General features: G+C 43.7%; 1 protein-coding gene across 4 annotated transcripts in view; it reads left to right on the top strand.

Moving 5' to 3' along the window:
- CASTOR2 (cytosolic arginine sensor for mTORC1 subunit 2) overlaps positions 1-25,454 on the top strand; it is a 130,679-nt gene that overhangs the window by 54,634 nt on the left and 50,591 nt on the right. For all 4 annotated transcript variants that reach the window (XM_082294557.1, XM_082294556.1, XM_082294558.1 and 1 more), the window contains exon 2: positions 17,468-17,538. In XM_082294557.1, coding sequence (XP_082150683.1) covers positions 17,468-17,538 — 71 coding nt within the window. The remainder of the gene's footprint in view (positions 1-17,467; positions 17,539-25,454) is intronic.

Below are 25,454 nucleotides of genomic sequence, written 5' to 3' on the forward strand. Positions count from 1 at the left end.
GTCATCTGATTGTTTCAACTTTTTTATTGATGAAAATTAAAAGCAATATCTGACAGCTTATTTTCTGTTGTGTCCACTTGCCCCCGTGCTGGCTGGAAGGAAACATGAAGTCAGAGCATTCCCAGGCATGGAGGGATGGGGTGTTGGCATTGCCCAGCATTACCCTTATTTGGTTTTGGTGGGCCTCAACACAGCTGCACACAGAGGAAGATCCAAGACCATTACTCATTAAGTTTTCATACTTTGGAGATGTCTTTTGATGATGCAGCCTTATATTGTTATGAGAGTATTTGTTCTTCCCCAAACCTTTACAATAGGAAGATTTTGTAGTTTCGTTGTAGTTTTTTTAATCTTGGCTACTGATTTCACAATTTTAATTTTCTGTAAATCTTTGACAGCTGTTATTTTGTTGTTTTAATTTTCTCAATCTATTTTAATACTTAGCCTGCACAGCACTTGGTGAGGACAGGACATAAATACATAATTACAGCCTGCTGGACCTTCATAAGGCCTGGTCATTTTGCAGTCTTTGGCTGTTTCCAGAGAATGTGTTTAGGGACTCTGTTGGTTACTGAAGCATCTCTTCTTCCCTTTTCTCATTCTCCCCTTTTCTGTGGAAAAACAGGTAATGCAGTGAGACATAAAATTAAATGGGGATTAGAATTTCAGGAGAAGTGGTATTTTAAATGGTGCTGCATTTGATTCATTTATGCTTTAAAGCAAAGGCAAGGGAAAATCTGCTAGTTAAAGTATTAAAATCTGCCAGGGGCATGGCATTTCCTTTAACTTCCAAAATACCTATCCAGTCGAAGACAAGTGGAAGTAGATGTTGTCTGTTCCCTCAGGGTCTCACTTCAAACTGTCTCAGTTTCTTGCTACCTCTGTTTGTGGAAGGGTTGTCCGAGCATTATAAATGCATTGGATTGGTTCCCATAGACTTTTAATGCCTCTTTAAAACATAGGCTGACCTCTGCTATTTAGGTGCTTTTTAGTTTGACTAAGATGACATTAGTACTGATTTCTAATAGTTGGAATCCAAAACTGTTACTGAAATGCTGATGTTTTTCCTGATACAGTTCTGTCATGCCCCCTTTCCCCAACACAATTCATCTTGTTTGAAAAAACTCTACAAATTTAGTAACTGTGATAGCTATGCCAGAAGAGGATGTGTGATGATAACAGGCTTTACCTGGCTTTGAGCTTACACTGATCCTTTACCCATCGTGATACATGGGCTCAGAGGTATGAATATGAGAATCAGGATTTAAAGCATGGAATTCTCTGTGGTTGTATCGGAGGTAGCAGCCTCTTAGCCAGGCAGCCAGCTCAGATTAGTGCTAGTAATTCTCTCTTCCCCACGCTGGGAAGGGGCTGACACATACTTCCCGAAATGGCAGCTCAGTATGAAGAGTCCCTCTAGGATCCCTGCCTAGAAGGACCAAGAGGGTGAAATGACAATGGGGGCAGCTTTGCTCTGTGACTGCATGTGTTTGGGGCTGTTTGACCCTGAGACCAGTTACCTGAAGGGTCGTAGGTATCAGAGGTTGCCAGATTGCACAACTACTCCCTAAAGTAATAAAACATCTAAAGGGGGGGAAAAAAGGCTTGAGACCTGCAGGTTTTTATTTCATGCTGTATCTTCCTGTCTTGCCTGTGCTATGAGCCGTGCTCTCCTTTGGAATACAAGGTTGGTCAAATCCAAGAGCAATCTTTCCCAGCACCATGTCTCCCATAGGACTGATTGGGCTGCTCAGGGATGTAAAACTAGGCTAGTGTACATACCCTGGAGCATCCTCCCAGAGCCAAAAGTGCAAGAGATGTCCTAAAGGGAAGATACCATCAGAGGTACCATGTTCACTGGTGAACTCATCTTAGAATCCTAGAATGGTTTGAGTTGGAAAGGATCTTTAAGATCTTCTAGTTCTTCCTTGAACCCATCTCTTCTCTGTGCATATTGGCTTTTGTGTTATTATCTGGCTATCCCTGTCATGCAGGTACACAGTCATGCTGGTATTGAAATGGAAAACTTCATGTTATCAGATCAATTAATTGTATGCCCCGCTTTCTCACACTGTGAAACAGTGAATTATTCTTTAATCACCTTGGCCATAATAACTTCTCCCATAATCTCACAGTTAGACAGTTCCATCTGCTTAGTTTTCCACACCTTGGATCACCATTGGCACCTTCCAACTGAATTCCAGCCTGTTTGGTAGTTTGAGATGCTTGATCATGAAGTACTTGGCAGCTGGGGATGTGCTGAATTTTTTGCTTTGGAGTAATGAGTTGGTCTCACCTCCCTCCCTGATTTTATCCCTGTTCTCTCAGCATCTTCGAAAGCCTTGACCCTTTTGGAGAACAGCCATTAAGACTCCAGCATCTTCTTCCTGACTGGTAATAGCTCATTTAGATCCTGTCATTCTTCATTCAGAACTTAAATTATTTTCCCCCTGTATGCATTAATTTCCATTTATTGACTTTGTATTTCACCTGCCATCTTATTATTCAGACACCAGGCTGTTTGGTGGAAATTGAGTTTATGAATCCTTGGTTTTAAACAGCTGTTTTCTCATCACCCAGCAAACTGAACAACCTTACAAAGCATGTTCCTGAAGCACACTTCTTGTGACTTGCTCTCTAGAAATGTCTGCACTTCATTGTGCTGGGTGCTGCACAAGGGAGCATGAGAGTTCTTGTGCTGAAACTCTGAAAGGATCAAAAGCCAAATATGAAGGCACTGCAGGTACAGTGCAGCCACTTACATCAGCCAGCAAACATATCCCAAATGTCAGAACATGGTGAGGGAATGGGTAGCTCCATTAATTTCTGGAGACTTCTAGAGGATTGGTTTGAGGCCCTGATTTGAGCTGCTTTTGAGTTAATGTGACATCTCTCACACTGGTGGTCCTGCAGGGATCTGAGCCAGACTCAGCAAAGCTCAGTCCTATGGAGTGACTGGTGTGCTCCTTCAGAGTGGGGGAGCAACAAGAAACATCTGTGGTATGGTGCTGGCCACGACACTGGTTTTGAACCAAACAGTGACCCACTCTGCATTATCATTTATGACATATGCAGGAGCTCTGGCTTTTGTTTTGGGTGTTGATTTGGCAGCTGGATTTTAGGAACAATATTCCGAAACTTGCAGAATTCCATCTGAGCCATGTAATGCTGATTTGCTGAATAATCTCTCATGTTTTCCTTGGGTCTGGTAGGCCTGGGAAGAAGTTTGATGCTTCTGCCTTTACCACGGGCTTTTCCTTTGCAGCGTGAAGGGACCAATTGTGTTTTGGAAGACACACAAAACACCAAAAGTGTTTTGGAAGAGCATTGTTAAAAATAATACCGTCTGGCATTTTCAGGGCTGAAACTTCACAGTCAGTATTGACTGACTTTAAAAACCTTGAAATTCTTGAAATGCATTTTCCTCTTCATATATATATATATATATATATAGGGAACTTTATCCAAAAAGACAGAAAGAATTGACATGAGAGGAGCTTCCTTTTACTTCATTAGCAAAGGAAGCAAATGAAGCTCCCTTTTGGTGCCTCTGAGTGTTGTAGATTTGGTTAACTACAGGTTTATAGAAAGCTGGCTACAGGCACATCTACAACACTGTTTTGTACATAATATGAGCTAGAATATGCAGAAATACTAAACATCACTGAGCTGGGTAGTATCCATCTTGAGCATGTTACAGGGCGGATACTGCAACACGTGTATCAGATAACGAGGCCCGTGGAAAAGAAATATATATGGACAGATTCTTGATAGCTGTTTCAGAGATGTTTATTTCTCCAGCTGCATGGCTGAGGATCTGCTGAGGGACTATTCAATCATGGGACCCAAGGGTCCTTGCCCTGTGCAGGGGAACACAAAACAAGCAATGGGGAGCGAGGCTGACCAGGGGCAGGGAAAACCCCGTGTCTCTCCCCAGGGCCCCTCTCCCAGGACCACATGGTGGGAGGGGGGGAGACCCCAACATGAGCAGACCCAAAAGCAGAGCCTAGGAGAATGAGAACAGTTAAATGTTGCTTTTGCTGTAAGGTGTCCTTTGTCGTACAAGAAGCTAAAGCTTCTCTCTGAACCTAAGGGAAAATTGATGAAACACTGTTTTAAAAATTTTTATTCAGGCTCTTAAATTGTTAATGTGCATTAAATTTGGGGTTGACATGCCAGCTTCAAACAGCATTCCTTGTCGGATGTGGGGTGTTGGACCAGCTTGCAAATGGAAGCTCTGAAAATGATGAGGCCTGAAATGTGCTTCTCCTGCCACTCCATTCCGATGGAGTATGTCTTGCTGAATCTCCTCCTCCCCCTTTAATTCCCCTGCCACACATGTTCTCAGTTACTGCCTGCACTGAAGCTGCGAACATTTCTTGTGCATCTAACTTTCTATATGGAGCACTGGAAATATATTTTAGAAATTTGTGGGAGAACTATTATGTCCCATGCTGGGAAAATTGTGTTTATGGTTCCTGTAGGGAAACAAGTTCATTCTAGTCCACAACAGATTTTCTGTTTCATCCTCCTTCTTTTTTATCTTGGAGCAATATTGTAAGAAGCTCTTACCCCCAGTGCATTGAGCATGGGTTGCTTCCATATTTGAAATAAAAAGCATATGCCCTGCAGTCTGTGTTTTTCATTGCTGTCCACAAAATAGTCACTGGTTTTTGGCTGATCACAATAATAGCTACTATGAACCCCAAATAAATGAGTTTGGATGTACAGCAGCATTACATTTTATGACAACTCAGTTGTATTTTAGTGTAGGATTTAAAAGTCAATGTTCTTCAGCAGAGGGCATTAAAGGAGTGATACTATAATGCCTGATTTGGAAAGGAAAAGGAAATGGGACTTAGTCTTTTTCTCAGTGTTTGCATTGTTCTGATAGGATAATCCTTCAGGATCCAGGTGGTATGATGTGTTCACGAGCCTTTGTTGTACATTAAATTGTGCTTTATTTTCCGCTGTAAACCTTAGGTCCCACAACCACATCTGTAACATGTTTCTCAGTTCAGATTTTGGTTTGTAGAAGAGATTTTTGTGGTTAAGGAAAATTCAGTGTTGTACTCCACCTCTCTGTTGTGCTGAAAATGAGTTCAACTCTGACAGTGATCAGGGGATATCTCTGCTGTACAGAAAGTTTTTAAAGCACAGTTACCTTCTCCTTAAATAAATGATGGGCTTGTTCAAATGGAAGGAATAGCTTTTGCATCTCATGTGTGACTAAGTTGACTCACAATAGAGGGGCTTCCAAGAGTGCTGGCAGACAGGGATAGCAAAGAGAGAAGAGGAAAAGGTGTGTCTGGATCAATTAGTTAATTGTTAGATAATAAAGGAATACTCTTTTCCATTGCACAGAAACGAAACTTATTTTTCATTTACTGCTCCAACTTCCCCTTCAGAGATTCGATTATAGCATTCTCTCCCAAAGCAAAGAGCTCTTCCCATTTTGATGTAAACACTCATTGACCCTCTGTGGAGATTTGAAAAACTGCTTTCCTGTCATTAACAATGATAAAACTGTAAACAATATTGTTAAAGATGCTGGGGGGTAGGCATCAAACCAAGAGAAACAGATTAAAGGACTTTAAGAAGTGATGTGCACTTTTACCATTATCCTCTGAGAAGGAAATCAGTACAGGCAGCACTGTACAATGCATCAGATGGAGTTTCATGAAAATTATTTTTATAATTTTTGATGAAATTTAGGGATTTAGAGGTTTTTGCTATTGCTCTGCTGCTTTGTTTCTGATATGTTGCTTTAAAAAAATGCTGGGGGAACAACAGCAATAAAATATGAGCAAAGTGCCTGAGATGCTCATTTAATTCCCATTAGCACAATAAATGCGAATATGATGAGGTTTGTTTTGGTTTTATATCCCCATGCTTCTCAACAGGGATGGTTTAGATCTGTATCACAAATGGAAGCTGAGTCATAGGCTGGCCCAGAGGACCAGAATGGAGCAAGGCGTTCAGTCTGAGTTTCTGGAGATAATAATGTAACTGGCAATTTTGGTGGGAGGTGGTTTTTGTTGGCAGTCTGTTGTTTTTTTAGACTGGATAGGAGTTGCCTCATTGTCCAACTTGTAAATCCAAAGACACTGCGATCTAAATTAGCAGACTGAAATAATTCCTGATGTAATTTACAGTTTTACCTAAAAGAAAGTTTTCCTACCTGCCGTGTAGGCTTTGGTCAGTAGCAATGGCCATAACCTCCCCTGCTCACACAAGGCAGTGTGCCTGCAGCCATGGGGACTGGATCCTGTAACCCAGGAGATGTGTTACTGCCTGCCTTAGCACTGGGACAAAGGTGCTCCGATCCCACCAGGCGCAGAGGCTGGGAACAGAACCAGTTGCAAGGATCTGGCTTAGTGATGACAGCCTGTCCTGCAACTGTCCTCACATAGCTGGCTGTATTGACTGGAGGAACGTGTTATCTAAGGTTACTTTATCTTTTGGATATTTTGATTTTGGCGGTTCTCCTGTCTCTTTGGTCTGAGGGCTGTGACACTCTTCACACTTCAAGCGTCTTCATCCCCTCTCACATTTATTTGTTCCTAATAAAATTTTTCTGAAGGAGGGAAGGATGGAAAAGCTTTTAAATACAGGGTTTAGGTTCACAGAGAAGAATGGGCTGAGAGGCCTTGCAGGCAGTTTTCTGTTCTCCCCCAAGTGCTCTGGGCTAAGAGGATGTGTCCTTGTCCTTCCTGCATGTTAATAGTTATTATGGTTCCCAGTAATGGTTTTATAGTAGGTCAGCGTAGCATAGGCAGCACCTCAGCAGTGCTTAGGATTGCCATGGCTGGTCCATGTTTAAGACTCTTGATACCACTGATGCTGTGCTGCTTTGGCTTCTGAAGAGACTTACATCCTGCTGCAGATGATATGTGTGTCTGCTGTGGTATGGTTCACCTTCTGCCTTAGCTTGCCTTAAATTCATTTTATCCTAGTATTGAGGCTCCAAGTACTTCATTTTGACATAAAGAGCAGCAGATGATTTTTTTACCAGTCTCCTGGCTTTGTGGAGATGCATAGCATCCTGGTAGTGTTCTGAGGCTCTGCACTGCCCTGGCAGGAGCTGCAGAAATGTGCCCAGGCCCATAATGAAAAGCTGAACACAGACAGAGCAAGACAATCCTAATTGGAGTATTGTGTGATACACTCACTACCACTGTTCTTTCAAATAGTGTTAAAAGCAGATTTCTATAAAGAAAAATATCCCCTGCTTTTGCCCTTTGCCCATGGTGTGTTGAGTTTAATGGAAGTCAGAAGAGTTGGGAAAAGAGCTGGTTGAAATGTCTGACTGGTTTATGGTCAGTGAATTGCATGGACAAAATCCAGGTTTCTGTGGCTTCTTTTTAGCTCATCAAGCCATGCCACTAAACCCTGGGCTGATTTTAGTTGTATTTCTGTGAACCTTGCGTGTTTGTTGAGTTGTTTTGTTTTGTTTTGTTTTGCTTGCAAATTCAAATTTCCTTGAAAGCCATCTTTTTCAAGTTGAATTTCTTTACTATGATATGGGTCAATCAGTAGTGGCAGCTGGGGGAAGAAGATTTACTCATCTGTGTTTTCAGTGTTCAGAACAAAAATTTGCTTTCTTTATGCACTTTGCCTTTTGGGGAATGTAGTCCTTAGTGATCCAAAACCAACTGTATGCAAGACACATTCCTATAACTTGATTTTGCTTATGTATCTGTAGATATATAAAGCCATGAACTCATGAAGATGGAACTCACTAAACATCTTGACTTAAATTCACTTACATTCCTCTTACATTGCAAGTCAAACAACTTAAGTTGCAAACAGGACTGTACTCAAGCTGAGGGAAGTTCCTTCTAGGAAAAGCTGAACATCAGCCCTGACTTGTGTTAACTGTTGGGGAAAAAAAATTGATCCTGGGAGCGCTTGTGAGCTGGCAGGATAGCCTGCTAGATCAGGGACAGCACTGACATGTTGTACCTCCCTCTGTTGCAAATATGCTTCAGCGCTTCTCTGGCAATGTAAACAGTCACCCTGTCAGTGTTTGCTTAGAGCTGTGTACAGCCATCTAAATCAGTAGAAATTTATGCACCATTTGGTAAAAAGGGGCAGCACAGGATGAATGCTGACTTGGGAAGAGTTGAGTATCTGAGCTGGTCCCACACCACGTGATTCTCGCAGTGTATGTTTGGTCAGCATGGCGTTGCTCCATGTGGGGCTTCTTAGCCAGGAGGGCACTCCAGGCACATTGTCTCCCCTGATTCTGCAAGGCCCGTTTCTTCAATGCAGACAGGAAGCCACTTAAAGCTGTTTTTTATGTCAGGAGATACTGAGCTGTGCTCAGTTTGCCTTGTTCTCTGTAAAACCAGAGCTACAAAATGGGTTTTGCCATAATAACCCATACTGACCCCAAACAGGTGCCCAGTGCTCATCACCCAGATGCCCCACAGTGCTGAATATACACCTGGATGTTCTGAGGTAAAGAGTGGGTGCCCCAACCCTCCAAAGTTACTGACTACAGTGGTAGCTGGGCACACAATTGCCACCACCTTGTGCCACGCACCAACAAATCCTAAGGTGCAAGGGTAGCTGTGGCTTTCACTTAGCCTCCTGCCTGCCATTACCAGAGCAGCCTAGTGATTCTGACTTCTAGACAGGTAGGTAAAATCAGCTAATGATTATTCTTGCAGAACTTGAAGTTGCCTAATTTATAAGAAAATAGAGAAAAATTTGTAAGAAAAGTAGAAAATAATTTCAAGTGAGAAGGGATACCTTTTATTGACTTCATGGCTGTTTCCCTACAAACAAGCATGCTGATGTTTTCCGTGAGTCAGGGGATAAAGACAAACCACTCCATCCATGTTCACCCATATGCTGATAAATCTGAGTTGAGAATTACTATGTGATGACAGGAAGGCAAACTAGTACATCACAGGCAGTATTAAGCAATAGTTCTCAAAGTCTGCGAGAATAACAGAGGATAAATGACATGGTAATTCTCCTCTGTTTCTTGTCTCTGACATTGCTTTTCAGCACAAATGCAGCTAGTTCCATCAGCAGTCTGACACCCAAAATTTTTCTCATACTGATTCTAGAAAGCTCAAATACTATTTGGGAAAGTAATATCTAACTGAACATATATATTTCTTCTCATTTCTCCCTTCCTCCAGCCTTGTCTCCTGCCTTACTGTGTTCTCTACTTACGCAGATGATAGAAATGAGTTTTCCAAGATGGAAACAGGCCAGCACTATACTGTGCAACTCATCTATGGCTGCCAAAGAGGAAGGTGGGGTCTGTTGTGGCACACCTAATGCTCCAGCAGCAGCATTTGTAGCACATGTGACGTGCAAGCCAGCCAGCCAGCCCTATGCTCCAGAGCACGCATAAGTGAGGTGTTCAGGCAGTCACACATGCTGAGTAACATGGTACAGTCTAAAAGGCCTGAGAAGAGAGTGTGGGAGTGTAAGCATGAGCATATACCTGTCTAAATGCTGGTTTGTTCTAGTGTTTTTTTACCTCTAAGATTAGTGGAGGATCTTCTTCCTGTCTGCACCTCTGAATGACTGCTGGATTATTCCACCCTGCCTTGTCTTTTGCTGCACCAAGATAAACAAACGCTTCTCAAGCAGAAGGCGCTGACCAGTGAAGATTCTTTATGGAATTAAGATTTGAGGGGCTTGGCTATGTCAAAGCGGAATGGTGCTGTCCATGCAGTGTTTGTTGCTGGCATGAAATTTTACATTTCAACTAAAACTAAAAGGAGGTGTTTCAGTTTGAAATGACAAGAAATTATTTCCTAATTTTGATTTACCAAGGCCTTGTTCCCTCAACTTCCAGTACCTCTTTTTGGAAAGTAATGTGGCAGAAAATAGAAAAGAAAATGATGAATGAGTGGTAGAGGTGACCCATTAGAGTCAAGAAAGAGATTTCTAGGCAAGTTATTCAGAGATCTGGTGGATAGTCACGAGTGGTATAGAATGTGGTAGAAAATGGACCAAATTTTGGGGAAATTCTTGGCTCCGGTGTGGTTTGGAATTTGTCCCCTGGACAACTACAGGACCCAATAAAGTGACAGACTATTTGCAAGAAGAGTGTTGTGACACCTCTGGAGAGGAGCAACTTATTGCAGTGTGCTAGGCCCTGGCTACTATTTTTCAGACACTGCTTGTCACTAGACAGCACCCTCGGGGAAAAGAGGAGGACAGCAGAGCAGCAGGCACTGTGACCACTCAAACTGCAGCTGAACCACACAAACAACCCCTGCCATTAGCAGTCGCCCCTATAAGGAAGAAGAAATCCAAGACCAAACCAATTCACTTAGTGAGGGATGAAGAGGAAGAAGGGCCCTCCCCAATGGGAGGAAGAGGCAGGGCCAGAGATAATCACCCGATCCCTATTCCGGGGTGAGCTGCAAATGTGAAAAGATTTCAGCCACCAGTCGTGTGAACCCCTGGTGACCCCGCTGCTTCAGTGCTGGGATATCGCAGCCCACGCTGTGGACTAGATAGAAGTGAAGCCAAGCAACTGGGATCCCTGTCCTGGGATGTGGGCATTGACGAGGGGAAGAGGACAGGAACTCAACCTCTGGAGGCAACTCCTGCCAAGTGTGAGGGAAAGGTATTCTCCCAAGGATGATCTAATAGTGCACCCAAGCAGGTGGATCCAGTACCTGAGACAATTAGTTGTGCTGGAGGGAATCTATAGGGATTCAAATAATGAGCAATCCCCAGTAGATCCAGATGAGGTCCAGGATATCCATGTGGCAGAAGTTTGTAAGTAGCACACCATCATCATGCACCAACTCATTGGCATTGATGTCAATGAAGGACGGAGAACAAACACTGCTTCAGGTGACTACCCAACTCTGGCACTATGAAGATGTCTCCGTTCAGAGACAAATTCAGGAGAAAACACTCTGGAATGAGTCGTCTCCTCTAAAAAGAGTTCCAACAATCCCTTTATGCCAGTAGGAAATGAATACTAGTGGGTGAAAAGGAAAAAATAAAAACCAGCCATTTACTGACAAACAGAATGCCCAAAGGCACAAGAAAAAGGCAAGTAAGTGCTAGATATTAAACTGTCAGACCTTATCCCCCCCCAACCCCCCCCCCCACACACACTGGAACAAAAACCCAAAATGCCACAGGAAAAAAAACCCACCGGCTTCCACCACGTGGTAGAAGATGGCACCGGCTTCTCTCTCAGGGAAAAACAAAAAACCAAACTGGGGATTCATGCAGCAGGTCGAGCAAACAGATGAGCAGCTGGCGACTTCTCCGGTGTCGATCTTCTCTCCGCAGCAGATGAAGTAGGTGGGCCAGAGCCTCTCTCTCCCTGGCTTGGCCTTCCCAAGGCTTGGGGCCGAGACGGAGCGGCCCCTCTCTCCTGCTGATCCCGACTGACTCCTCTCCCGCAGGTCCCATTTTCTCTGATCTCCAGCTAAACAAGCTGTCCAATTCACCTCAAAAAACTGCCAAAGGATTGCTGCTGCAGCTTCTCCAAGGCCAGGGAAGGGAAAAACTTCTTGTCTGGGCTAACAAAGCCAAGCTGGCCAAGCAAAACCCAGACCGCACTGCACCCGCGAATGCCTGGGAAGTGAGGCTTTGAAAAAGCCCACAAAGAGCCCAAGGCTTCCCCCTCCCCCGGACCCACCTTAAAGATACAGCAACCATTGTTGGGCATAAAGCAGAGGATCAGGGAGTAGACTGTCATCATAAATCACCCCAAGATAGAAGATCATCTTTTTTTGGTCCCTATTTATCTGTGCCTTGGCTGTGGAAAGACTGTCCAAGACTGTGGACAGATTCAAAAGAGTCGAGCAAATTAAAGAGGAAATGTCCCATGCCCCACCAGCACGGACCAGAGTCTCTGCTATTGGGAGCAAGTGCCCCCTGCTTGAGACAGAGGGGACACACCACCAGGTGTGCTTTTTCCTGCATGGCCACAGAGAGGACATGAGGAAGTGGGATGGAAAACCCACCTCTGCCCTGGCAGCACAGGTATGAGTTGAGAGGGAGTGTTACAGTGGGGATTCTGTAACACGATGTATCAAACAAGGAGGCCCGTGGAACGGAAATATATATGGACTGATTCTTGATAGATGTTTCAGAGATGTTTATTTCTCCAGCCGCATGGCCGGGGCTCTGCCGAGGAACTGTTCAATCATGGGACCAGAGGGTCCTTGCCCTGCACAGAGGAACACAAAACAAGCAATGGGGAATGAGGCTGACCAGGGGCAGGGAAACCCCGTGCCTCCCACCCAGGGCCCCTCTCCCAGGGCTACATGGCAGGGGGGAGGGACCCCAACAAGGGAGAACAACCAGCATAGGAAATTCTTCAAGGATAAATGCCATTCCAGTCTCCAGTGGGGAAGTCCTCAGAGACAATAGGAGGGATGATGTTGCTTTGGTTCCTCTTGAGGGGATGTCCAGTTCACATTTTCAAGAAGTGAGCATGGAGTACTATGGCCAGAACCAGAGGGGCCCTGCCTCCAGCCAGGTGGAGGAAAGGGACAATCGGATCTACTGGATTGTGTGGATCTATGGCACATCAGACCCACAAGCATATACAGCTTTAGTTGACACTGCTGCACAGTGTACCCCCATTCCAACAAGATATGTAGGGGCAGAATCCAGCTCCATTTCTGGGGTGATCCCAAGAGCTGACTGTACTGGAAGCTGAAGTGAGCCTGACTGGAAATGAATGGCAAAACCAGCCCGTCGTGACTGGCCCAGAGACCCCGTGTATCCTTGGCACAGATTACCTCGGGAGAGGGTATTTCAAGGACCCAAGAGGGCATTGTTGGGCTTTTGGGAGAGCTGCTGTGGAGACAGAGGAAATTAGACAGCTGAATACCTTGCCTGGTCTCTCAGAGGACCCTTCTGCAGTAGGACCGCTGAGGGTGGAAGACCAACAGGTAGCGATCGGTACCACAACAGTGCCCTGACAGCAACACTGCACCAACCGGGACTGTGGGACCCCATCCATGGGATGAGTCGAGAACTGGAGAACCAGGGAGTGCTCAGCAGGACTTGCTCACCCTTCAATAGTCCTGTATGGCCTCTATGTCATTAATAGCACAAGTGTCCTTTACTGCTTTCCAAATACGTCTCAGAAGATGTTGTACTAGAATCTACCTCTTGTCATTATTTATAAACTGCAAAAAAGGTCACCAAGAATTAGATGATGGGCATAATTCTTATTCTGTAATACAAATATATATTGTCATGATAACATACAGATTGAAGCATACAAATGCCTTCTCATCTACAATGAGAAGACAGCCTGGAATAAATCCCAGCAAATTACATCTTTCATATTCACACAGCTGAACTTGCTGCTGCTGCTTCTAAATTTCTTTTCAGTTCAACTGCTTCTTTGCAAACTTCTGTGTTACTTCCAGACTTTGCATTTGACTGCCTTGAATGGCATTTGGCCATGGTTTCCTACATGTGGGGAGACCAGCTGCCCACGTGTTTCTGGAATGAATGTTTTCCACAGGACAAACAGTTTTGCAACACTTTACTGTGCTGAGATAACAAATAATTAAGCAGTTTCTTTATAAATATGAAGGTAGGACTTGTGGTCTTCCTTAAAGACCATTGTCTGTACTGAACTTTCAAATGATCCATGCAGTATTCCCAGAAACTTGTGTCTGTGTGCGACCCATAACAAATAGAAGTCACATTCATCCCAGTATTGCCACTCTTGTGATCTCAGCAGACCTAGAAGACCAAATGTCTGAAGGAGACACTTCCAGTGTGGACCTGCAAGCACAGCTAACTACTCCACTTTCCTGCTCTTTTCTCCCATGGAGGCTGGAGTACTGTTTGCCAACTGAAATGGTGCTGTTGCTGCATCCCCCAGGCACTTTCCTGCTCTGTGCAAGCTTGCGTATTTCTTCCATACACGGTGTAAGCTTTGCAGTTTCAAAGATCTAATCTAATAATAGATTGGTCTACATTTGTGGCATTGCCAGAAAAAGGCATATGTTGTCAGGCAGTCAAAGTCAGCAACAGTGCTTAAGTAGAAATGTGCTTAAACATTGAGAAGGCAGAAATCCAAAATAATCCGTCCAAGGTTTGGCTATTAGGAAACTAAAAATACTGTCTTCCTACATATAGGGTTTCCAGGTGTACTTAGAAAAATACTGTTTGCCTGATGTCTCAAAATTATTAAAGGGCAATTCTTTTCCTTTCTTGGCTTTGGTGTGATAATAGAAGATGCTGTTGGCATTCAGCTTATCAATGTCTGGTTTAAGAGGAAAGAGAAATTACTGAAATAACTTGAATGGAAGAGGCATGTGTAGTGTAATGTGGGAGAGAGAGATGACATTGAGTTCCTTTTTTCCATCACACAAGGTTTGCAATTTCAATTTTTCATGCTTAGATTTCCTCTGGGAAAAGTATGCAGCAATGGCTTGAACAAAGTGAATGTATACCGTAAGAACTACTGCTCTTCTCTGTGCTGGTGAAAGACTTTGCTTTTAAATTCAGATGGCTCTGTGGTCCTCCTGACCTTTTACAGAACTGCACTGAGCGGGGGATTGGGCTTTGAGATGGTTTATGGAGATACGAGGTTTTGACGTGAGTTCTGAGGCAGCAATTATGGGATTTCATGTGTACATATCCCTTAAATATTAGCATATTTAGATATGTGCTCAGAAACTGGCATCTGTCACAAACATACTTCTTCTGGGGTCAGTGTGTGCACACAGACACATATTACTGTTCTAGTAAAAAATTATTCCATAAATGCCATCGTAGATCAGGAAAGGTTAGGTTTTTAATATTAATGCTTTCTCCCTTAGGATCTCTAGTTTCACCCTAGTCAGCTGCACATGACTCAGTCAGGAAGTAGTAGCAAAGAGTTTTATTTCAGTGACTTCTCTAGGGAATTCATCCACTGTAACAAATAATTCTGCCTCCTGGGACCCACCTGAAGCAGCATTCCGGAAGTCCTTTTTGCCCAGCTTGTATTACCCCTTGCACTGGTAGCAGCCTTGTGCCATTTACAAGTGACAGTACAAAATTGAGCTGCTGCTAATTTCCGCTTCTTTTGGCACTATTTCTGGAGAGAGTTGAGTTGGTAAATGTGGCTGTCACAGCAGCTATTACCAATGACACAAAATAATTAAGTTGTGGTTTCTATTATGGTGGGGCCACATCTGTATTTTATAATAATATGTCTGTGCTAGGAGAGAGTGTTATGCTTGATTGTTGTGATGGATGCTTCCAGGAAAACAGGACAGGTCTCTAAAAGCAGGTTGTCTAATACTTTCCATGTACATTAAATACTGTTGGTTACATGGCAGACCAGTAATTGAACTGCGCGTTGTTTCCGCTCAGTTTTCTGATGAGGTGATGAGGAGGGCAGCATGCATCTATTTTTCTCCCTGTTGCTTTTGGAGGGAATAGCTTCTATGTTTGTTCTTTCCAGTCAGTCAAAAGAATGCTGAAACCAAGTTTACATGTGATTCTTTAATCAAGTGAATGCTTTCATTTTTTGATGTTGTACTAGTTTGAAAACAAACTAGTGGGAGACACCAAATCAGAATAACAATTTAATAGGGAAATAAAAAGAGGAAAAAATAATATATATATAAAGGCAGATAACACTGGGTTAAACTGACAGAGTCAGGATACAACCTGACACCTGTTAATCAGGGTGGTGGTAGCAGTCTGGTAGAATGGTGGCTGCGGTCCTCCTGAAGCAGTGATCCTGTAGAAAAAGGGTCTGCTCTTCCTCAGGTCCAGTGGTGGCTGTGTAGCTCCTGTCCTCTGGAAATCCAGTAGAAAGGTTGTCTCAGGTTTTCAGAATCTCAGATTATATCCACGCTGGGATGCTTGGTTCCTCCCCCTGGGTGGAGCATCTCACAATGGGGTAGAGTCATGAGGCCAAGTGTTGATTGGGCTCATTAACAGAAGATAGTCTGGAGGGAGTTATCTCTGAGTCCTGCATGGCATTGATGGGCCATTAACAGAGAGATAGTCTGGGGGAAGGAGGCAAGGAAACACTGCCCCACCTGATTTCAACAGCTCATGAGGATGGGAATAGAATGCACTGCAACCCAGGACAGATGTCTTGAGCCACCAGTGTGGGGTTCCAGACTTTCAGAAGTCTTGAAGATTTTTGGACACAGATGCTCAGCAGTGCTGAGAAGCCCTGGTAGATCCTGGTTCTTGAATCCTGCTGAACTGTGCTTCATGCAGAAATTACACTGTGAACACGCTGTGAAATTTGGGGGCCTTGAGAACAATCTCTCTTTTTCTAGTATTTAAAATATTTTCTGTAGGTTGTCTCAGATAAATTGGAGAGTACTGTAGTGTAACTGAAATCCTGCTCTTTGGTTCTTGGAGACACATGCTCTTCCTGTTGCACCCAATTTAGAGGGAAAAATTTCTCCTGGGCTTAGGCAGCAAACACAGTCCACGTGCTCTGGCATTCTCCTGGAGGGGCCGGGAGCCCTGAGGGTGTTGGGGATGCTACCCAGAACTGTGCTGATGCTTTGCTGAACGTGAACATGAGTTTGCAAAATGTCATGCTAACCTTCCTGCCATTGCTGGGGACCAGCTGGATAGAAGCTGGGTTTTTTCAATAGATGTTGCTGTACATATGTTGGTGTGTCAGGGAAAAAAACCTTTTCAACTATATGTGGTGTTAAGCCTTAAGGCTGAAGCTTTTTTTGTTTGTGTGTCTGCAGTGGAAGAATCCCATGTCACATTTGATTTGTATGTCCTGTTAGAGGTGACATTGTGCTAAATGCTGAACAAGCTGGGGATGCTGCGCTGCACATGACGTGTGATGTCAGAAGATGAGCATGGAGCAGAACAGAGGCCACAGGGGATTGGGCAAGGGGAAGCTCAGCCTTGTGTCAATTGGCTTGATGGCTGCTACCACTCTTCTTCACCTGGAGCACCTGAGGAAGGGGAGAGGACCAGCACAGGAAATTGGGATTCTGTCTGTTGGTGGCAAAAGCCTCTGAAGCAGCAAGAAGAGCTATTGGGGCTTGGCTGAGAGATTAGATGTCAAACCTTGATGAGGCAAGAAATTTCAGTGGGCAAAAAGGGAAGGCAGGTGCATACATGAACCGTGGAAATGCTTTTGGAGGGTGCTGGAGTGAGCAGTCAGTGAGCAAGGTTTTTTCCTCTGTGTCAGTGCAACAAAGCAGGTCCTGGATGTGATGGGAAGCCTTAAGGGATGTGGTAAGAAAAGTAACTAAGAACTAAGTAATAAAAATAATAAGAGTTTTACCAGCTCCATTGTGCCTGGGCAGGCAGCACAGAATGTGGGTCACACAGTATGAGTTAGCCAGAAATAAAATCCAGGTCTGTTAATGCCTCAGGCCTCTCCATAAACACCAGACTGTGACTCTTCCCTTCAGCACAGCTTGGATGGGAAAGCACCTCCATTTTAGGTGGAAGAGAAGGCTCTGCTCAGTCCAGCTGCTAATCATGTTCTCCTGCTATTTGCCTTTGCCAGGTGCAAGTTCTTCAGCCTCACAGAAACCCCTGAGGACTACACTATCATTGTGGATGAAGAGGGATTCCTAGGTAAGTGTCAGCAGGTGCCACTTTGGTATCCAGCCTGAGGGTGGATGAGGAAAACATGTCATCTCTCTGAGACTGTAAACCAAAATGTTTGTAAAACAGGTCTGTTTGCCAGTGCTGGTAGTACAGCTCTGAAAGGTGCTTTGATCACTTAAGCACACTGTCTCTGCTGCCATGCTGTGCAAGGCAATTCAGATATGGAATATGAATATATTTGAATGCTGGGAGAGGATCACACCCAAGTCTCAAAGAGTAGTTTAAGCATGCTTGAAAAAGCAAAACCATCTGCGTACAATTGCATTAAAATGAGCTGGCCTGTGTCCCCAAGCCTCCACAAGCATACCACATCTTGCATTTCCAGCTTCTATCAACCTCTATCTTTGAAAGGAGCACTTGAAGATGAATAGTTTGCATCATCCCTACCACAAGCACAATGCTGTGGAGTTGTGAATTGGCTTCTTTGGCTCATCACCAAAAGCTGTGATTTATCCCCCTTTCTTACACCCAGCTCTCCCTGTACAAAGTGTGCCATCTTTGCCTGGAGTGGCTGAAAGGGTCAAAGGTGGGTCACAGAAGGTGGTTGGTATGTGCTTGAGAGCTGCAGATTCTTGTCATTGTGCAAGTGCTGATGTAGAGAATGGTTTGGCTCTGTAGATGGAAATAGTTTGTAATAACCTTTATCATGTGTGGAGGTTTTGTTTGTAACAGTGTTATTGAGGTGGTGGAATGAGGAAGTGTTGGGCAGCTATCATTATTTTTGTTCAGTTGCTCTTTCTGTGTTTGGAATTAAAAGTCTCATTTTGAGGTCAGAGAAAATTCATTAAAATATGAAAAAAGAGGATTTTATTCCTGAATAGGAATTAACTGTTGAGAACCTTCTTGTTACACTGTAAAATTCAATGGTTTTGTAATATCCAAACCACAAGGAGAAGATCTGAAACGACACCATCTTTATTTAATACAGTTTTATGATCAGTAGCCTTGCTGAAGTAGGCCCTTTTCTGCTTCAGGAATACTCACAAACATACAATAGAACAAGCTACACTTTAGTCCAGTACAGTGGTACCTGAAGATTTTAATAAATTAATCACTAGGCTGAGAATGCTAAATGGATCTTTACAGCTATATATGTTTATAATTTGGTAGTTTTGGGGTTTGACTGAAAGTCTATGCCATGTACTTTTGCTCCCAGAAGAGGAGGTGACATAGGGTTCTGCTCCCAGTGTCCCTTGTTGTATTTTTTAAAGGGGCATATGCGCAAGAATTTTACTACTATTGGTAGTACCAGCTTTTTTGTTATCAGTGGCAATTGAGGAAAATTACTTCTAATTTGGTTTTACCATAATAGTAGGATTCAGAGCCTCCCTCTAAGAGCTTCATGTTAAGCAAACGCTCACTAAAGGAGGAGAAAGTTTCTGGGTTATTTTCCAAGGGGCACAGCACATAGCAGAGCAAGAAACCCAGAGATTCTCATTCTTAGGGGGGAGTCTGTGTCACTGAACTGGCAGGTGCCAGGGGCACCAGCTGTTCAGGTGCCCCTGAGCATGCCTGGAGCATGCTCATCTCCAGCATCATGTCTGTCTGACATCTATGGCACTCGTTTCTCTGCCCAGCTGGCATGACACAGATTTTTCAATTCGGTCACTGGTGACAAGCTGAATTGCAGCCACCCCTGTACAGTCTCCAGCAGCTACACTGCTATTTATCTCTCTAGAAATTATGCTAGCTTGAAACAAGGGTGAGCTCAAGCAGTGGTCTTGCTCATCCGTACTGAGGGACTGTTGCACTGTGCACTATTGGTTGTGCTCAGAGCAAATCCCAGGTCTGGCATGACCACTGTCCTCAAGAAGCTGCATGTCCCACTGGTGCCCAGGTTATCTCTGTGAACCAGGCAGCGCTGCTGCAATTCAAGCAGTAGTCCTCTCTGTTTGAATCTTCTGCTACCTTGGCTCTCTCTGGCACCTGAATTTAGTGCTGATAGTCACAGTGCCCATGTACCTTCAATTGGGCCATGGTTTTGGGATATAACATCCCTGTTTTTTTCAAATACACCATGTGCAGTTGGGGTGCTAAAGCAGGGCTTTGCAGGAGAAAAGATAAACTTGCAGACAGTGCATAGGAATGAGGGAGTATGCTAAGGCCATCCTCTGCTACAGTATGGTGTGGAAGCCAGGTGCAAAACCCATCCTGGGTAGTAGTGTCACAGAGCTGCTGGCTTCATCACCTTTTCTGTGCTTTCCTTTTTAAGTGATGGTCTTCTGGCAAGACCTGTATACACCACATCCTGCTAACTCTCTTACCACAGCCCCGTATCCTTTGGGTTTGTATCCAGCCCATGTTCTTCTTTCTGAATTGTCACCACCACATCCAAAGCTTCATCTCAGAGTTAGCCCTGTGTGCAGTTCCATCCCTGTTCCTCAATTCAGTATGGTGTAAATTTTTCATAGTCTGGAGAAGTCCAGGATCTAACATATAGTTACAGTGAAAGGACTCTGCTTCATTCCCTGCTTTCCCTCACAGTCTAGCTAAAAATGTCTCAGCAAGATAAAGTTCACTTTCCCATTGTATAGCCTGTAATCAGCACACGGGCTTGAACAGAATCAAAATGTCTGAGTTCCAGCATCCCACCTTCTTGCAAAACAGTACCAATCATGTCTGCCTCGAGTGCATCAGCTGCTTCTTGTCCTGAGTAGTGAAGTGCCAAATTCAGCTCAAGAATTACAGGGTAAATCTTCACCTTTGATGAGTAGTTCAGATAGCAAGTCCAACAGTAAATGACTTTCTTTTCTTTCCAGGTAACTTTTTTTCTTGCAACACTTAACAAACTCAATGTAAATCTCTGAAGGACAGGTTTTTCTGTATGGAAAATGAGAACCTTTCTTTCTCAGGCACCTGTATGAATTATTGCTGCAGCAGCAATGAGAAGGTTGTCCTGTTAGCTGGCATCTTCCATGTTAGCCAGGCTCTTTCTCCTGCACATCACAAATACCACTGGTGAGAAAAGAGCAGGCCGAAGAAATACTGGCACTTTCATCAATCCTTGAGGTTAACACTTAAAACATACTGACATGCAGTAAACATTCTTAACTGTTTTGTCAAAAAATAATCCCTAGGCTTGTTTCCCTGAGAGCAGCAAGGGAGTCAGGGTGGTAAAGAAGTTGTTATTTCTTTTCCCCAGAAAATGTCCACAGTGCAAAGCCGTAACCTGCTTAAGCATTCATCATGCTGAAGGGGAACAGCTACAGCCTAATTTTTTGCTTTAATTCCCTGGTGGTGAGGTGGGGATTACATTTGCACAGAACCTTGTTTGTTCCAGTGGCCATTTCTTGGGCTTTGGCCTGCTAATGAGGAAGAATTTTATTCAGCAAATAACACAGGGAACTGTGCTCAGAAAGCTCTTTTCCAGGCTGATACTGAGATGAACTAGCAGAAAGTTTGGTCATGGGCCCTCCTGCATGAAGACAAATGTCTCAGCTAGTGGGGTGCTTGAACAGCCATGTGCAGTCCTGGCATTTATCCCCCTGCTGCACAGCCAGCACATGGCAGAAAGGTGGAGTGGCTGCTGCTCCCTGAAATACAGGAACATTTGTTTGGCTGGTTTGCCTTTTTCCCAAAAGTTTGGCTGAAAGCAGGAGCTGTTTGTGCATTTGCAGATATGCCGTAATCCCTGTGTTCTCTGCATAGTCTGTTCCTTTTTCAGAGAGCAGCAAGGACAGACTCACTGTCTCTGGGCAGCTGGATGAACAGAGCTTCTAGTGTGTGGTCTTGCTGGTCCCAGTAGTCTCTGTTCATCAAAGGTTTTAGCTTTCACACATTGAAAGGAAGCACATGCCATCACACCTGGAGATAGCTGTCATCTTGAAAACCCTGTTTATATGCACTGGGAACATCTGCATAAATGGAGCCTGGTACAGTCTGTCACCCAGGTGAAGCTGCTCTGAAGATGGATTATTGTAAAGCAACATGTTGCTAACATTTTCAAGGTGAGGTTACTGGCTTCCTGGCCTCGGCACTTGGTTGATGTCCCTTGCGTCCAGTCTTTCATATAGGCAGTGAACTTTGAAGGTATTGAAGTAGGGAAAAAGAAATCAAGTGCTAGGGTGTCAGGGTTTGATGCTGGCTAAGCGCCAGGCACCCACAAAAAAAACCTATTCACTCATTTTCCTCTGCTATAGCTAAGCAAAGGAGGAGAATTTAAAACAAAAAACTTCATGAGTTGAGATAAGGATTAGGGGAAAAACATTTTAAGGGCAAAACCGGCCCCAGCCACCACGCCGGGAAGGGCCTCGGCGGCCGCGCCACAAAGGGGCCCAGCAGTCCCCTCTGAGGGCCCAGCAGCCCCATCGCCACCCCTCAGAGGGGAAGATGAAAGAAACTTCCCACACTTTTTCCTTTCTTAAATATGTCATCACAGAGGCGTTACCAACTTCTCTAATTGGGCTAGCAATCTGCCCTTTGTCAGAGCCTTCAGCGATGGGCTCTGTCCTGGACATAGCAGAAGTTGAGTGCAGCTTTTCCCACCCACTGAAAACCAGGCTGTGTTAAACCAACACATAGGGTCAAGGGAGGAGTGAATCACTGTGATTTTCGAATTTGTAAGCATGCATATTCTAGGTTCAGGGAAATTTGGGGTGAGGGACACACATCACCTTCATGTACTCTGGTCTTCTTTCTCTTAGAACTGGCAAGCCCATTTCATGTAGATTATTGCAGTCAGCAGACCTTAGGTCCTGACTGACCTCTTCTGGATCAGAACCAGAGAGGAAAAGCCATTTCATTTCAGCACTGAAGCAGCTGTGAGAAACATCCTTCTGAGGTGCAGATCTGTGAACACAAAGCAAGTCTTCTCACACTGAGGTTCATCTGCAAGATGGACGTGACAGTCCTTCCTTAAACCTTCTTTGGCTGCCTGATATGGCTAGTAACTTCTCTAAGGCCAGAAATCCATTCATTGACACATTTTCTAGAAGGAGGAGGTTCTTAATCTCAGCTCATACTTCACAGTAAATTGCCCAGTACATTAAGAATAATGAAACTATTTGAAAAATCTCAGCTAGTTAGAGTGGCAGAAAAATTTTCATTCTATTAAGAAAAGGATAAAAATAAAAAAGCCATCTTGCTGGCAGTGCTTTGTTTTGATAACCGTCATCCTCAGACAACCCTGTCTGACCTTGGATTCAGGACCATCATATACTTAGTAGCACACTGAGTTCCTATTTCAGTAACATCAAAATGGTGAATTGCTTTCAGTGTCCTCTTTTCCTAAACGTAAACTTTTACTGTATAAAGTGTCCTCTCTCTTTTCCTGAGAAAACAGCTTATAAATAAGTCCAAGCACAGAACCCATCTAGCTACGAGCAATCTTTAACTTTCTTTAAAGATACAGTGGGAAGCAAACTAATAGTTGCATCTGGTTTTCTGAATATTCCTTCTATAACTATTTTTTCTTTAGTTTTTAATTGACCAGTAACTAGGCCTTTGTATCTGAGGCACAGTGGCATAATTTACTTTCTGACATTTATAATGCTAGATTCCTCCCCTGGATGGCCAGGAGCACCTGTGGTTGCTAGGCAGAACATGTTTTTCTCTACTAAACCCATGTACAATAATTCTCTTCTGATCTCTGTAATGGTTAGACTATGCTTTGTCTGAGGTTTTCAGGTTTTTAAGTAATGTTGTATTAATTACCTAAATTCAAATTAAAATGTGAGGATTTGACTATTGCCTAATTAGAAATATGTGCTAGGTTGGGGAGGGTTTTCCTGCAATGCATCTCTACTGATATAGATCAATAAACATTTTGGGGGTCTGTGATTACATGGGATTTCTGCCCTCTCCCAAGAGGCAGTAGGGTTTGGTGGTTAAAACTTTTGGGGGAAGGAAGGGAAATGAGAAATATATAATATTCCAAGGTCTGCTTTGTATCACCTGGGGAAAGGAGCACTTTATCTTCCTCTTAAAGCTTGTATGTGAGTGGGTTTGCAAATTTTGACAGCATATATTATTCCTTATGTTTGTAACCTGCCACAAAAAGTCTTCTGGTTCAGTTTCTCTGCTCACTCCTATTTAAAGAAGTACTGCATAAATAATACATATTTTTCACTGTTTCCTCCAGCAGATGGGTGTGTATTGATATCTATTTTTGTTTCACAGCCTGTGGTGAGAAAGCCAAGACTTCTCTTCCTGAACCACTTGACGGGCCATGATTTCCTCCTTAAATTTATTACATCTTGGCTGCTTCCTAGCACTTTCCAAGGTCCGATATAAATGAGCTGATAGATGCCTGGGCTCATTCTTACCAACCCCTCTCATAAATGCCGGACCTACAAAGCTTTTCTGACTGAAACAATGAAACAATTCACTGAAATTTTAAGTTGCTCTCTAAGATCAGGATGCAGCTCAACAAAAAAGTAGCAGCCCTCCTTACATTTTTTCACTAGAGAGCATTTGACCATCTGCTTGTTCTTCCACTGGTGCATTTCTGGTTTTTTCTGAAGGGTGGGCTTTAGGGGAAAGGGTGGCTTGCCTTGTTTGTACTGAAGCTGGCTGTAGTCTGCCAGCTGTGAGGAGATGCCAGGGTGCTAAATGTGCAAGGAAGGGCCAAGGCTGAACACATGCTCCAAGACCTTTTGAAGCATTTATATGTTGCAAGTGCAGGTAAGACTGTGATTTGTCATCTTTCCCTACTTTTTAAGTGAATTTTATATGGAGCACCCTGTGAGAGATGGGTAAGTGCTGTTGCCCCCTGTCATAGGCTGAGAAGTGAAGCACAAGGAAAGCTGAGGAATCAATGATACAAGCAGCAAAATGAGTCCCTTTTCCTATGGCTAAAAACATTCAACCATCAGTTCCCAATCTTTGCTAGCTGTGAATCTACTTTAGGTTTAAGCCATACTTTTCTCAAGTTCATAATGTGAACAAGGAAGTGGATTTCCTCCACCTTGGCATCTCATAAATGCTATGACCTCAGTCTAGAAATGGAATCTTCAGTAACCCATGAAAAAAACCAGTCTGTCATCATCTGCAAACAGAGAAAACATCTCTTACGTCGTAATTGTTGCAAAATGCCAGTGCGCAGCACTCCCCAGGGCTGGTCTTTGAGCAGGTTTGCCAGATGGTCTCATGAGTGCAGGAGATGACTCAGGTTTCCCAAGGATCACCAGTCATTCATCAAGGTGAGAAAATTTCTTTTCCTGACAGGCTTGGAGGATTGTCCTGATCAAGTGAGATTGGAAAGCCAAACAAACTTAAATGCTGTCTGTACCCAGACAGAGACTCTCAGACAGAGGTTGCAGGTTTTGTGCCCAAAAACTTCATCAACTTTATTTTTTTCCTGATGCCAGTGATCAGTCTTTTCCAGCTTTCCAGGTACAAAGTCTCCAGAACTAATGATGGATCAAGGGTAACTCATAATCCCAGTGCAATGTGTCTAGTTGTTTGGTTTTCACTAGAATCAGTTGAAATCCTTCTGTCTGACTCTAGAATGCAGACTGGTGCATGTGCATGACTCCAAACTAACAGTTCTCTTCGGGAGAATTTGCTTGATGCTTTGATGTAATTCTTGTGCAGTTAAAGGGGGGATGATTTTACTTTGCATGCAGTATTAAGCTGATGGTGACACACTGGCCAACCATCATCTTCTTCAGGCTTTTGGCCTAACAGTCACAGTCATCTTGGGTTTGTGGAAGGGCTTCTCCATGGGCAAGTAAGCCTTTCTCAAGTGAGCAGCTTTGTTATTGCAATTGCAAGGTGAAGACACAGGGAACCAGAGCACCATGGTGAAGTTCATAGGTCTGCTGCAGGCTTTTCTGTTTGCCCTTGGACAAGTCTCTCACTGTGTTTCAGTTTCCTCATCTGATAAACAGGGATAATCCAATTAAATCACCTCATAACAGGCCTTGTAAAGATTAATTAGTAAA

This window comes from Coloeus monedula, assembly GCF_965178545.1.
Source record: "Coloeus monedula genome assembly, chromosome: 20".
In the NCBI taxonomy this organism is placed as follows: domain Eukaryota; kingdom Metazoa; phylum Chordata; class Aves; order Passeriformes; family Corvidae; genus Coloeus; species Coloeus monedula.